This window comes from Notamacropus eugenii, chromosome 1 (assembly GCF_028372415.1).
Source record: "Notamacropus eugenii isolate mMacEug1 chromosome 1, mMacEug1.pri_v2, whole genome shotgun sequence".
NCBI lineage: Eukaryota > Metazoa > Chordata > Mammalia > Diprotodontia > Macropodidae > Notamacropus > Notamacropus eugenii.
Genome location: NC_092872.1, coordinates 206158049 through 206173069, shown reverse-complemented (window position 1 = coordinate 206173069; position 15021 = coordinate 206158049). Strand labels below are relative to the sequence as shown.

Here is a 15021-nt window from a genome sequence, read left to right as displayed (position 1 = left end):
TTCCCCTCAGATTCCTCCATTTGCTTCTTCTCTCTGCCCAAGTACTCTGCAACATATGCTATGCTAACGACATATCCCATTTATTTCTATCTCCAGTGATCAGCATGTACACATTGTCCTTATTCTGCACCTTGGATTTTCTCACATTGTATCTCTCTCTCCTTCTCTCTGTCTCTCTCTGTCTCCTTCCCTCTCCCCTCCCTCCCTTTCTTCCTCTCCTCCTCCTGCTTCTTTTCTCTCTCCATCTCCTTCTCTCTCCCTCCTCTCTTTCTTTCTCTCTCTCCCTCTTTCTCTCCCTCTCTTTTTCTTTCTCTCTCTCTTCTCTTCCCCGCCCCCCCCCCCCCCATGTTTCCACCCTTTACCTGTTCTGTTCATTTTGAATAAGTTATATCCCTTCATGGCCATATTCCAGGCATGTGTTTGATTCCCCTGGGTCTGGAGTCATAAAGAACTGAGTTTAACTCCAGCCTCAGAGTCTTACTAGCTGTGTGACCCTGGACAAGTCATTTAACTTCTGTTTGCCTCAGTTTCCTCAATTGTTATGATAAAATGAGACAATATATACAAACAGCTTAGCACAATGCCTATCGCGCGGTAGATGCTTGATAAATGCTTATTCTGTTTTCTTCCTCATTGTTCTTAATTTGTATATAGCTACCTGAGACTGGCCTTTATTGTTGGCTCCTTTAATGGATTTGATTTTTCTGTGAATTTGTGGGCCTCTGCTGCTATTTTATTACACTTTCCCTGGGTCATTTTACAGCTCCAGGGATGGCTTGGAGTTTCCCAATTTATTCTCTCAATAAGTGCCATAATAGTCTGGGTACAAATATGTCAATCATTCCTATTAAATCATAACTTCGAGCCCATGTACCCAATATGATGGGCCATGTTAGATCCATGCAGCTACAACAACCAACAGAGGGAGAAGACATGACACTTAATGGATACCAGCTATCTGGGGGTGAGATGTTAGGGCGTGGCCACCTGAAGACTTCTAGGACCTGACACGGTCAGCTGATGTTATGCATAAACACAAACTGTTTTTCCTGGGCTGGTTCTCATTGGTGCCATTTTCATCTCTTTCATGCTCCTATTGTACATTGTGGTGTTAGCATTCAAAGCAATCAATCTGTATTTATTAAATCCCTACTATGTGCCAGGCACTATGCCAAGCACTGGGGATACAAAAAGAGGCAAAAATAGTCCTTAACCTCAAGGAGTTTACAATCTAGTTGTGAAACAACAAAGAAATTAGTATAGACAAAGAACTAGGATAAATAAGAAATAACAGAGGGCAGGCACTAGAATTAAGAAGGATGCAAATGAGGTAACTTCCCTGTCCTCAACAGTGAGAAGATTTTGCCATAAAAAAATCTTTTTTTTAAAAAATTTTCATTCTGTTTGTTTTTTCTGCTTCTACTTTCATTCTTAAAGGCCCACAGGACAGCTTCTAAAAATTAAATCTCTTGCCCACTTCCCCTCCCCAATTTTATTGCTTTGATTTTTACACTGTGATAATCTTACATCTCTTTTTCCTGAGATTGTACAAATGAAATTATATTGTAAACTGGTGTTACTCCTAGCTGCCTGAATCCCTTTGGTTGGCAAATAAATCAAGTGTTTGCTGACTAAAGTTTTTAAGCTTGTTTGTTCTTATTATGGAGATAGATGCTTATGTATTATGGTATTATGCCTCTCTCACTTAGCTCTGTGCTTGGCACAGAGTGGGCACTCAATAAATGTTGATTGATAAGAGCTGGCATCTAAGTATCTACACAGGTGACTCCTGGCATCTCTGTTGCTCCATCAACCTCTAGCACAATTTAGCTGTAAAGATTCATGGATATTGCTGAACTGAGGATCAGAGGGTCTATGATATGCAAGCTTAAGCCAAGAGGTGGACCTGGGGTCCTGACAGAAAAAAAATTTGAATTTCTGATGACAGAGCTGAATGTCCCATTTTGGTCAGGACATAAGCCCCCATGAAAGCACAATATGATTCAGTAGATCTAGGGTAAAATAAGCTAGATTCTCTTTGTATCTGCTGCTTTCCCCACAGAATGTAAAGCCACAGAGGGAAGAGATTGCTCTGGTTTTGCTTTTATATTCTAAGCACTGACCACAGTGCCTGACATATAGTAGGCATTTAAGTGCTTATTGAAGACATCAATGAGTTTTGCTTTGGATTTTTTTTTTTTTTTTTTAGCAATCAATACCCACAATGATGACATCACACATCCTTCAACACATCCTAAACAGGATGAGCTTGTCACCTTTTATATGGTAAATTTTTATATTCTTAGGCCAAGAACATGATTTTCTCAAAATGTGTTTTTAACACTAACAAACAAGACCTGTCACATTTTTAGCCTCTGCAGAGCTGATCAGACTTTTTCTTGTTCTGGTGCGTATTAGCTTTCTGAATCAAGGTTTCACTTCGATGTTTGTCACACAGTGATATCCACATTGGTCATGTGTCAAGAAGGTGTATGCCCAAAGGTGATAGCTATATTGGAGACAGAACAACCTTCTAAAAACAGGAAGAAAGACTTATTTAGTGTCTTTGGAGCCTATTTTGACAAACAAGCAAAATGGAAAGAATGAGATGAACAACCTCTGGTAGGACTTTGGGTCCAGAAGGCACTTTTATTTGCACAGAAAATATCCAAGGCACACACCAGAATCAAGTAGCATATTTCATCCCATGGATCATGTCATTATGAACAAAAGTATTCTATTTGTAAAGAAGAGGGAGGCACTCAGGCACAGGGGAAGAGGACTGGTCTGGACGTTAGAGGTTCTTAGTGCTGGCTTCTTAATCCTGGCTCTGCCGCTAAATTCGCTCAGCAAATCACCGGATTTCTCTGAGTCCCTATTTCCCCCCCTTTAAAAAAAGCACGTAGTACTAGGTGACCTCTAAGGTCCGTTCTAGCTCACATAGTCTAGTCTATTCAAACCTATAGAATTACAATGATTACTTTTCCCAAAAGTATGGCTAAAGAAATAATAAAGACATCGTTTAACTACTGTCTAAACTGCATGCAAGTTAGTCCTTTTATATTGCATAAACATATGTGCTCATAATACAGGATTAGTCACAAATGATCACATTCTGCTGCAAATCTAAAAAAAAATATTTTTTAGATTTCATGCTACAAACTGGAGGATTTAGGAGAATCACAGCTCAAACAGGGGACGGGTACAGTCACCAAGCTCAGGATTTAACTCTTATCCTAGGGCTCATTCTTGGCTTGTCTTTTTTTTTTTTCTCATCTCACCTTGGGGATGCAGCTCCTAGAAGCTCATACTACAAACCCGGAGACTCAAAAGGAAAGTCGTAGCTCAAACAGGGCACTGATGTAATCCCCATTCTCGGGGTCCAGCTTCAGAGCTCTCTCATAGCACTCGATGGCTTGTCTCTTTTGTCCCTTTAGCTTATGAATGAAACCCAGGGCCCCCCAGCTCTTTACATCGACGGCATTCTCATAAAGTCGCCTCGTGGCCAATCTCTGCAGAGCGCTGATCAGTTTGGAGGTAATAGAAGACTCCACTTTTATCTTCACACCTTCTAAGTAATGGTAGATAGCGGCATCCTCAGATTTCCTGTGAGTCTCCTGAAATCGACCATAATGGAAATGGACTTGCTGCTTGTTTTCGTCCGTCACATGCTGCAGGTGCAAGGCTTTCTGAAAGACATCTTCTGCCTTTTCATACTGACCCGCCTCCGCGTACATGTTGGCTAGGTCTGTGTAGGCAAACACAAACATGGAATTCTGCTCCATGGCTGCTCGAAAATGAAATATGGCAGACTGAATCAGCTCGCGTTTCTCTTTCTCTTTCTCCCTGGGCCGTTTTTTGGTGGACTGCTTCACGAGGATCATCAGAACTTTATAGCAAACCCCTATCTGGTGATGTAAGAAAGCAGAAGTGGGTGTTGCCTGCAAGGCGATTTTTAGGAGCTGAAGAGCTTTACTGGGGGAGTTTTGTCTCCGGTAAAATTTCGCGGCGTAGCGAAGGACATAGGGCTGTGAGGACATCTTCTCCAAGGCCTCCCGAATGTACCGTTCTCCCTCAGCTTCCTGTTTTAGGTCTTGAAGCTTCAGGGCAAGTAGGGCCATGACAAATGTGTTGTCAGGATTCAGTTCCACTGCTCTCCGGAGAGGGTCTAGGGACGATACCCTTTGACAAGAATATTCCTTATCGTCCAGACGATAGGCTGCGATGGCGAAGCCAGAGTTAAACTCGGGATTGTCAGGTTCTATTTTCAGAGCCTTCTCAAAACATGCTTTGGCCCTCTCATAGTACTTCCTTCCACACTTTAGCAGAGCCCACCCTTCCTCACAGTAAACTTCGGGACATTCTATCTTATAGCGGGAGGAATTTGGAAGCTTCCTGTAGCCTTTTTGCACCTTGTCTGCATAATATTGAGCCTTGGGGAATTTTTCCATGTAATAGTACACCCAGGCAAAATTTCCCCAGGTAACCAGGCTTCTTATCTCCACTTGGTCAGCATGTTCCACCTGGATTCTCTCTTCTGCATGTTTTAAACATCGCAGTGCCTCCTCATTTTGACCTTTCAGATGTTTTACATAGGCCAATAGGTTATAAAGGGTGACTTTGGATTTCATATCTAGAAATTCAATCTGGTCAATTATTGTGTCTTCCAGATTAAGTAGATCGATGTCTTCCTTCAACAAGTTCCATGTAAAGTGGCATTTCAGCTGCCTCAGGATAATTTTTAAGGAATTCCTAGGCATTTGACTGTAAAAGATAAAATCAATTTCAATTTAGAAGAACCAATGGAAATGACAAGGGATTCATAATTCCCCAAATGGTGAAATCTCTTATTTACAGTATCACAAGTTTCTTGCCCTTCAAATAACACCTTTCTTCCTTGCTGTGGACCTATATTGGTAACTAATAGGGAAACTTTCTGCTATTTGATGCTAGTAGTAGTAGTAGTAGTAGTAGTAGTAGTAGTAGTAGTAGTAGCAGTAGTAGTAGTAGCAGTAGTAGTAGTAGCAGTAGTAGTAGTAGCAGTAGTAGTAGTAGTAGTAGTATAAAGAGGATCTAGATTCAGATCCCACAAGGTCTATGATCTAGGCCAGATCCCTTCACCTGGACCTGGATTTCTCCATCCATAATAAAATGACTCTAATAATAGTACCTCCCTTACAGGATTATTGTGAGACTCAAATAAGGTAATGTAGGTAAAGTGCTTCACAAACCTTAAAACTCATTGTAGATGCTATTTAGCATTATTTCACTCAATCTGGGCTTATGTCACAAATGCACATGAAATCTGAGAAACAGAGGCTGCTTCGTAAGCTACTAATGAATGCTTTGGACTTTTGGTAGACAAACTTTTTAGATTTTCCCAACAGCAGTTATATAAAAAGGGCCAATAAGTGGCATAAACAGAAGAGGAATTTGTAATAATCTGTCTTTAAAGAAGGATCTCTCAGTTGCTTGGAATGGGAAAAAATTCCGTAATGATTCCTTTACGTAAGACTTGGGCACACAATGTGGATTAATGTGTTTCATCACACGGAAGGAGTGTGGTGGCTGTGGAATCAAAGGACAAGGGTTCAGATTCCAGTCTTGCCACTTACTGTTTGACCCTGGAGAAGTGATTTAGCCAGTCTTAGTTACTTATTCAGGAGAAGTTACTTAGGCCCATTTTTCTCATCAGAAAAGGAGAGAATTGGACTACATGGCTTCTTATGTGTCTTTTAGCTCTATATTTCTGATTCCATGTAAATATGATTCCTTAGCAGAGGTTTAACAAAAAAAGCCCAAACACATGGCTCTTCTCTCCAATGAACTAGACTACTCAGTTACAGTGAAAACCTGAAAAAGATTAGTGTTGTAATCAAATAAAACTTGCAACACAATTTTGGATGCAAATTGTGGTTGAGTGATATGGTAATTAGGCACAGACAGTTAAACTCTTCAGGTAAATGACTGCAGTGCTACTACTTTCATTCAATCAAACCAAGTATTTCTGGGACCAGCTAAAGAAGGAGGATTGTAGATAGTGTAAGAGTCTGTATGATGGGCAAGTTACTTCTTCCTGGGCTCCAATGTTTTACAAATGTAAAAAGAGGGGAATCAGATCAGATGATCTCCATGATTTTATGATATTTAGAAGTCTTTTTAAGGACCCTTTGATATGTAACCTAGGGATTCTTGATACTCTGTTTCTCTAGCAAGGTATGCAGCTAGCCCAGATAGTTTAAGCACTCCTGCATGATAGGTGCACCTGTCCCTAGGTATAAGGAACAAGGACAGGTTCTCAGAACCATTTAGCTTAAGTTGTATCTGCTGAATATGGGGGTGAGGAGACAATGCATGGGGCCAAAATTAGGGGTGACTTTACACATAGGAAGCATAAGTCAAATTTAAGGAAAAATGGAAGACCCTAAGTTCCAAACTTTTATATGTATGTATGTAGTATATATATATGCACATACATGTATACACATGTGTTTATGTATATACACATGCATATGCTTATATGTGTACATGCATGTATGGGTATTTGTGCATGTATATATGTGTGTGTACACAAATTTATTATATAAATGTATAGATATGTGATATATATATATATATGTGAATGGATATACATCTTCTGCAAGAGACCGGCCAATTAAAGATTTACATGAGCTAACAAACCAATCCCTCCGAGAGGAGGGGTGGGAATGGTTGATGTCATTCCCATTAGGCAGGGTTGAGTAATTCACTGTCTTGAGTCAACATTTTTAAACAAGTGAAATTGTATTAAACACATGGACATGAGGGGCAGCCTGATTTAGCTGAAAGAGGAATGGAGGAAAAAGCAAGAGGCCTGGTCTCTACTTCTGATTCGAATATTAACTATATGCATGACCCTGGGCAAAGGATATAACCTGTCTGGGTCTCCTTTTTGCCATCTATAAAATGAGACTCCACTAGTGAATTTTAGAGCTGAAACAGGGATTATATAACTCAACTTCTTCACTTTACAAATGAGGAAACTGAGGCACAGAGAAGGAAAAGGAATTGCTAATTCTCTGCCCTGTGGACTAAGAATCAATGGAAGGAAATAAGCATTTATTAACTGTCTGCTATATGCTAAAACTCTTTACAAATATCTCATTTGATTCTTGAAACAACCCTGGGAGGTAGCTGCTATTATTAGCTCTACCTTACAGTTGAGGAAATTGATGTAAACAGAAGCTAGGTGACTTGGTCTAGGTCACACAGCTAGCAAATATTTGATGCTGAATTTGAACTCAACTCTTCTTGCCTCAAGTCCCATCATTCAATCCATTCAGGGGGAATGGCTACTAAGACCTTCAATCTCTTTGCACCTCCATTTTTTTATTTGTCTGGGCTAGAAAATCTCTAAGACTCCTTCCAGTTAAATACTGTTTTGTCCTTTGTCTTCATGAATTAACCTGTCAACTACAGAGGCTGTGCTAATCCTCTCAGTATCATTCCAATTTTAGTATATTGCTACTGAAGGACAAGTAATTCTGCCTAGTCTCAAAGGTGGGGCCTGAAGGGTCTGTCTGTGCCAGGGGAATTGAGAAAAATAATACTATTGCTTGGTCGTCTGTGCAAATTTATGCATATGGACTGACTGATGGGCTGTACCACTTTGAGGTTTATTTGATCAAAGGCTCCTAGCTGTATTGGGGCATTAGGGAATATCTGAGGCCTCCACTCCCCAATCTGATCACTTACATTTCTGTGTGCCTCATAACTATATATGTCACTCAAAATTCATATGCAAGATCATTCTTCGGCTAAATTGCTTCTCTCCTAATACCAACCAGAGAGTCTGGCCCTGAGAGGGGAAGAATAATTTTGGTGCATGGAGAAATCTTGGGAAAGGCCAGAATTTAGACTGTCAGAGAATCACAACCCAAACTTAGAAATCCTTCGGGCAGGGACTGTCTTTTGCCTCTTTTTGTATCCCCAGCACTTAGCATGATGCCCAGTATATGCTTAATAAATGGTGCTTAATAAATATTTATTGTGTTGTATTTTGCGGATGAGACAAGCAAGGCCCAGAGAAGTTAAGTGACTTGCACGAGGTTACACAGTATTAGTAAAGCTAGTTTTTCTCTTATTTCAGGGTTAGCATTGTGCACTATACCCTTCTCCTTTCATTTGATTAAATATGTTGTCATATTGCATGCCTAGTGTAAATTAATGGCAGATCTCTCACTCAGGGCCTGTTACTCCCAGTTCAACCATATTTACTTTGCATCACCCTTTTGGGTGGGGTGTAGTGCTACAAAGGCATGGGGGCCCTGAGGTTAGAGGTGTGGGGCCATGGAAAAAGGGCAGGGATCCAGAAAATGGAGACAGGAGCACACTAAAGATGAATTTTACTTGGAAATTTTGTCAACAATGAGAGCGCTCCCTCTAGTCTCAGGGAAAATGAGAGCGTTACCATCAAATCATACACGGTGACCCAGAAAAGACATTGAAATACAGAGATTAAAGAGAGCAAGCAGTTGGGCACCCCCTTAATGGCCAGTTCACGTGGACACACTCTTCTGTGACCCTGGACTCCACTGGGTCTCAGGCAGTTGCAGAAGCACGAATTTGGATTCTGAAGAAGGAGCCAAAGTGGTGGAGGGGGAAGGAGAAGGCAGAAGGAGGGAGAAACGGGGAGAGGAGATAACGGGGAGCAAAAATGTACTCTCCCCTCCCTAGCTATACAACTTCCACTTCCAAAGGATCAGGGTTCGGTTTCGGAGAGCAAACAGGCAATGTGGACCTTGGCCCTACACTGCCTACGTGGGCAGGATTTTAGGATTTCGACCTCCCTCCTAGCAGTCTCCTGGAACAGGGAGGGGGGCCGGACCTCAGCAGCCACCCAGAACCAGAACTGTGGTGGGCCGAGTGGACACCTCCTACACCCTCAGCCAGAGCTAGGAGCAGGACTTTAGGATGGCTGAAAAGATGGCTGTCTCTATCCTCAAAAGACAGAACAAACTTGCTCCTCCCCTCTCCCCCTCAAGCCTCACACCCCCTTTTGTGAACCCCTGGGCAGCCTTCTCTGCGGCCATGGGGAGGCAGAACCTGAGCCAAGGAGGATCTGTAGAAAGTCCTATGCCAACAGCCTGGGGTGGGGGGTGGGAAGCCTGGGGGTGGGGTGGGGTGGACAGAGGGGGTCCGGTTTGGGACTGCCGGCTGCAGCTCGAGGCTACTGTCCCGCGCGTCCCGAGGTCTCAGCTCTTTGTCTGCGGAGGGAGGAGCTGGGCTGTTAGGGAAGGTGCAAAGCGCTCCAGGCGAACAGTCTTGGTTGCACCCCCATTACCACAAAAGTTAGAAAACGTGGGCATTTCTTTTGTGGTTAAGAAACAAAGCAGAGTGGACCTTTTCTTTTTTTCACTGGGAAAGACTTTTTTTTTTAGACCAAGTCACCCATTCTGACTCCGAAGTTTGAAAAACAAACAAACCAAAAACCTCATTCAAAGTTTGCAGAAGTCACTTTGTAAGTTTCCTGCATCTCTAGGGGTGAGCTCCATTTCTGGCTCTGGCTTTGGATCCCGGGGCTCTCGGGTGTTCCTGCCTCTCCCCCCTGGCCTGGGGATAGTAGGGAGTGCCTGGCAGCCTGGATCAGGGCACAGAGGATCCTTGAAAGAGCCCCGTCCAACTGATTCGAAATAGCCATTCATGGCTCTGCCTGGCATTACTGGGAGCTGGCTAGCTAAAAAAGAGCCGCGGTCCGCGCCTGCATCTTTTCTTTGCTCAAACACCCGAATGCAAGGAAAATCTCATTTGGAAAAGTTGTAGAGGGATTAAGGAGATTCGGGGGGGAGAAGGCAGAGAAAGCCATTTATTTACCTCATGCTGGCTGGGGGCTGGTCTGCAGCCGCAGTAGTCCCGGGGATTTCTTCTCTGCCCTTCTGACTGCTCCTTCTTGCAGTTCTTAGCTGGGAATGTTACAGGCTTAATTGTTGGGAGTTTGGTCGTTGTCGTTGTTCTTGCTTTTTAATTATTTCTTCTTCTTATTGTTTGTTTAAAGTTGAGTAATGTGGAGAAAAACGGAAACCGGAAAGTGAGACTTGCTTCCCAACTGAGCTGGATCCTGTGGTGGGGTGGGTGGAATCTGACGTGAGTGGAGAGCTCTGAGTAGAGGGCTGGCAGAGAGGCCCTGCTTCTCAGAAGAAACAACTCACTTGCTAGAGTAAGTTTTCTCTTGCTAGCTCTTAAAGACAGTGGATTGATTTTTCCCGAAATGGACAAGCGTTGTTTAGTCCGAAGGGATGGTGGGGAGAGTTGGTAAGAACCTGGGGTCCAACCAACACTTGTCTGAGCGAGTCCTTGTTCCATATTCTGTTTCTAAAAGTGCCACAGAGACATCCTCTGTGCATTTTATGAGTGATGATTTTAAGAGTGGTGGTGGATTTGAGTTGACCCAACCATGAATGCCCAAACCCTGTATCCTATATGTATAAAAAAAGGAGTCACTGAAATGGTGTGCTTTAGATGGCTAGGGAAAAGTCAGATTTTTTTTACTTTTAAAATATTTTATTGATATCTTTTGTTTTTCCATCACTTTTATTTCCAAAGAAATCTCTCCACCATTTCCTTCTCTGAGAGCCATCCCTCATTACAAATAAGGGGAAACAAAAGCATTTTGGCAAAACTAATCAACACATGAACTAAGTATATGCAATGTTCAGAACTTGTGATCATCCCACTTCTGCAAAGAAGGGACTGAGGATATGTTCTATCTCTTCTTGAGACCAAGTTTAGTCGTTATAATTACATAATTTTTTTTTAAACTTGCACTTACACCGTGTCTATTTTGTATATATTTTCCTAGGTCTATTGATTTCACTTTGCATTAAGTTGGGTTTTGTTTTATTTGTGTCATTGAGAAAGCATCACAGACCTTTTCTTTTTTCAGTGGGAAAGAGAGGGTTATTGATGTTTATCTTCCCAAGCTTGATATTCATAATTTTTATGGCACACTTATTAATATCACATTACATTTCTTTCTGTTACATATCCCTCAATCCCAGATCATCAATTTTGTTTCCAGTTTGTTTCTACAAAAAAAAAGTGTTACTACAATTATTTTGGGGATCTATGAGAACTTTCTTTCTAACATTGATTTATCTCCTTGAAGTATATGCCCAGCAGTAGGATCCCTGAGTGAAAAGATAATAAATTCTTAGAATTAGAGTTGGAAAAAGACATTTTCATTGAATCCCACTCCATCATTTTACAATGAAGAAACTGAGGCCATATAGAGGTTTAGTGACTTACTCAGGATTACATAGGTAGTATCTTAGACTGTATTAAAAATTCACAAGTAGTGAATTCACCTACTTTTCTGCAGCCCTTACAACACTGATCCTCAGATGCCATACCAATCAAACTACCAGATAATTATTTTCTAGAGCTAGAGAAAATAATATCAAAATTCTTCTGGAAGAGCAAAAAGTCCAGTATATCAAGGGAACTAATGAAAAGAAATGCTAGGGAAGGTGGCCTAGCCCTACCAGATCTCAAATTGTGTTCTAAAGTGGCAATCATCAAAACCACTTGGTACTAGCTAAGAAACAGAGGGGTAGACCAGTGGAATATATCAGGGACTCAAGACACTGTAGTCAATGAATATAGCAATGTACTGTTTGATAAACTCAAGGACTCCAGCTTCTGGGATAAGAACTCACTGTTTGACAAAAATTACTGGCAAAACTGGATAACAGTGTGGCAGAAACTGGGCACAGATCAATGCCTGGCACTGTACACAAGAATAAAGTCCAAATGGATACAGGATCTAGGTACAAAGATTGATACTATAAACAAATTAGGGGAGCAAGGAATGGAGAAGTTTATGACCCAACAAGAGATAGAGAACATTATGATGTGCAAAATGGATAATTTTGATGACATTAAATTGAAAAGTTTTTGCACAAACAAATCCAATGCAACCAAGATTAGGAGGGAAGCAGAAAACTGGGAAAGAATTTTTGCAACTAGTGTCTGTGATAAAGCCCTCATTTCTAAAATATATAGAGAACTGAGTCAAATGTACAATAATACAAGTCATTTCCCAAGTGATAAATGGTCAAAGGATATGAATAGACAGTTTTCAGAGGAAGAAATTAAAGCTATCTATGGTCATATGAGAAGGGGGAAGAGAAGGAGGGGGAGGGAGGGGGAAAAATCTAAGATATATGAAAGTGATTGTAGAACACTGAAAACAAATAAAATAATTTAATTAAAAAAATCGACCTTCAGAGGCATTTTGATTTGCATTTCTCTTAGTGTTAGTGATTTGGAGCAGTTGTAAATATTTTGCCATTCTTCTTTTGTGTAGTACTTGTTCATATCTTTTGACCACTGGTCTGTCAGAGGATGGTTCTTGGGTTTATTTATTTTGTTCATTTCCTGAATATCATGAACCAGACCTTTGTAATCTCCTTTATTCATTGTTTAGTTAAGGATTTTCCCACTAGCCATGACTGAAACATATCTGCTATGTTTTTTCATTTCATTTTTTAAAATGATGTGAAGTTTAACATTCAGATTAGATATCTATTTTGAACTTTTTGTTAACAGGCTAAGATGTCCGTCTAAACTTAATTTCTATCAAACTACATTTCAGTTTTCCCAAGGCTTCTTATCAAATAATGTGTTCTCTTTTCAGGAAATTTATGTTTCTGTATTTAATCTTGGCTAACTGACCTCAGTTATGTCTGATTCTTGAGGCAGATAGGTGGCACAGTGACTAGAGCATTGGACTGGGAATGGAAAGACCTGAGTTCAAATCTAGATTTGACACTCACAAACTGTGTGACTCTGGGCAAATCTCTTAAACTTTCTAAGCCTCTGTTGTACCCATTTGTAAAAAAGATGATAATAATCACACTTACCTCCCAGGGTTGCTGTGAGGATAAAATCAGATAATATTTGTAAAGGTCTTTGCAAACTTTGAAGCACTATATAAACACTAGCTGTTATTTCTTATCTATTTTGCAACACAGAAGAGTTCACTGATCTGTCCTTGTTCCTTTTGCATTGAGTTCTAACTAGCAGTGGGGAGCAGCCCACACTTTCCTAGAGTCACAGAATGTCAGGGCTGAAAGGGATCTTAGAGACCAGCTACTCCAATGCTTTCATGTTATAGATAAGAAAACAGTCTCACAATTAGGAAGTTGCTATCTTAACAAGGTAATAACAAGTTAGTGTTGGTGGGACTGGAATTGAAAATCCCAGATTCTGAGGTCATCTTTCTATCATACCACACTAATCAATGTCACATGCTTTGTTTTCTTTCCATCTTTCCAGCCTTTCTGTATTCTCTCCTGGGTCATAAAAGGGAATCTTATTTCCTAGCCCAACATATTAGAATTTAGGCTGTGGTTGCTTATAGAGGTCTTCTAGGATCATATTGGTTAGTCAGTTGTTGTCCTTCATTTGGGCTGGATACCCCAAATTTGCACATTCTACATTTCTTTTGTGCTGTCTCAATTCTGTTTTGCTCATAGAGCACAGCACCCTTTCTGATGTGGGCATGTCATGCTGAATGGTCCTGTGCTAGTGTCTCCCATGTTACACAGTCAAATCCAAAGTTCTTGAGAGAGACCTTGAGAGTGTCCTTGTATCACTTCTTTGACCACCATGCGATCACCTGCCCCATGTGAGTTCTCCATGAAATAGTCTTTTTGGCAAGTGTACATTTTGCATTTGAACAACATGGCCAGTCTATCAGAGCTGTGTTCTCTGAAGTATAGTTTGAATGCTTGGCAGTTCAGCTGGAGCAAGGACCTCAGTATCTGGTACCTTATTCTGCCAGGTGATCCTCAGAATCTTCCTAAGACAGTTCAAATGGAAGCAATCCAGTTTCCTGGCATGGCGCTGGAAGACTGTCCATGTTTCACAGTCACACAACAATGAGGTCAGCACAACAGCTCTGTAGACTTTTAGTTTGGTAGTCATATTAATACCTCTTCTTTCCCAAACTTTTCTTTGAAGCCTCCCAAACACTGAGCTAGCTCAGTGTTTGCCACTGCATGCATCAACCTCATTGTCAATGTGTATCTGCCGGAAAGTACACTACCAAGGTAAGTGAACTTATCCACAACATTCAAAACTTCTCCATTTGTTGTAATCAATGGTTCCATGTATGGATGGTGTGGTGGTGGCTGATGGAGCACCTGTGTTTTCTTGGTGTTAATTATTAGGTCAAAATTAGCACAGGCAGCAGAGAATTGATCCATACTTTGTTGCATCTCAGCTTCAGAGACTGCATTGAGTGCACAATCATCTGCAAAATCATGCACCAACACTCCCTCCACTTTTCAGGGTGATGTTCTCATCAGTGAATTCTTTTTTTATAGTTTTAAAATCATTGGCCAGTTTTTCTTTTATATCCTTCTTCAGATGTTCCAGGTAATCTAGTTGTGCTTCCGAGAAATTCATAGTCCCATCTGAGGTTTCAGATGGAAGTACAGTCTCAGCTCTAACCTCTTTGGTGTTTGTGTTTTGGTCCTTATCCCCATAGAAAGATTCTATGGTTTTTTCACTTTTCGTCTGCTTTTTCTGATTCATGATGTTGGCTGAGTGTTGTAGCTTTTGGTTCTTTCAGTCAGAAGGTACAGATCTTTAAGTTGAGCTGATGTGTGTCTGGGCTAAAAGCAGGCTTTTGTTTTTTGTTTCCCCGATCAACCCTGGGGTTAGCTTGTTAGGTGTGTGGGAGGTGTGGTCTGGTCTCAGGATATCTCCTCAGCTGACTTGCGGCAAAGGCAAGGTCAGGGGATGGTGATCCCAGCTTCCCTATTGTCTTCCCTTTTCCCCTGGAGGGCTGGGGCACGCCTAGAAGCTAACGCGTGTTCCTGCCCCTCCTGGGGCTCATCTCCCGGCTCTGAGGCTTGCCTGGGTCTCAGTGCGAATTTTCTCTGCCCTGGGTCGTCTGTCCCTCCAGATCGCCTCCGCCACAGTAGGAAGAATCCCCCTTTGCCACTTTTCCAGCCTCTGGTGTTATGAGACCACCCG

At 41.4% G+C, this 15021-nt stretch overlaps 1 protein-coding gene and 1 non-coding gene across 2 annotated transcripts; both read right to left on the bottom strand.

The window, feature by feature from the left end:
• Nucleotides 1-2629: 2629 nt before the first annotated feature.
• LOC140514505 (interferon-induced protein with tetratricopeptide repeats 5-like) lies at nucleotides 2630-10356 on the bottom strand. The gene is made up of 2 exons (XM_072624940.1): nucleotides 9853-10356; nucleotides 2630-4764 (listed from the first exon to the last, which is right to left on the bottom strand). The coding sequence occupies exons 1-2, from the start codon at nucleotides 9855-9857 to the stop codon at nucleotides 3327-3329; spliced, it is 1443 nt and encodes a 480-aa protein (XP_072481041.1). The 5' UTR covers nucleotides 9858-10356; the 3' UTR covers nucleotides 2630-3326.
• On the bottom strand, nucleotides 7412-7516 carry LOC140521819 (U6 spliceosomal RNA). Its single transcript, XR_011973104.1, has one exon. It is a non-coding gene; the product is annotated as a U6 spliceosomal RNA (small nuclear RNA).
• Nucleotides 10357-15021: the final 4665 nt, after the last annotated feature.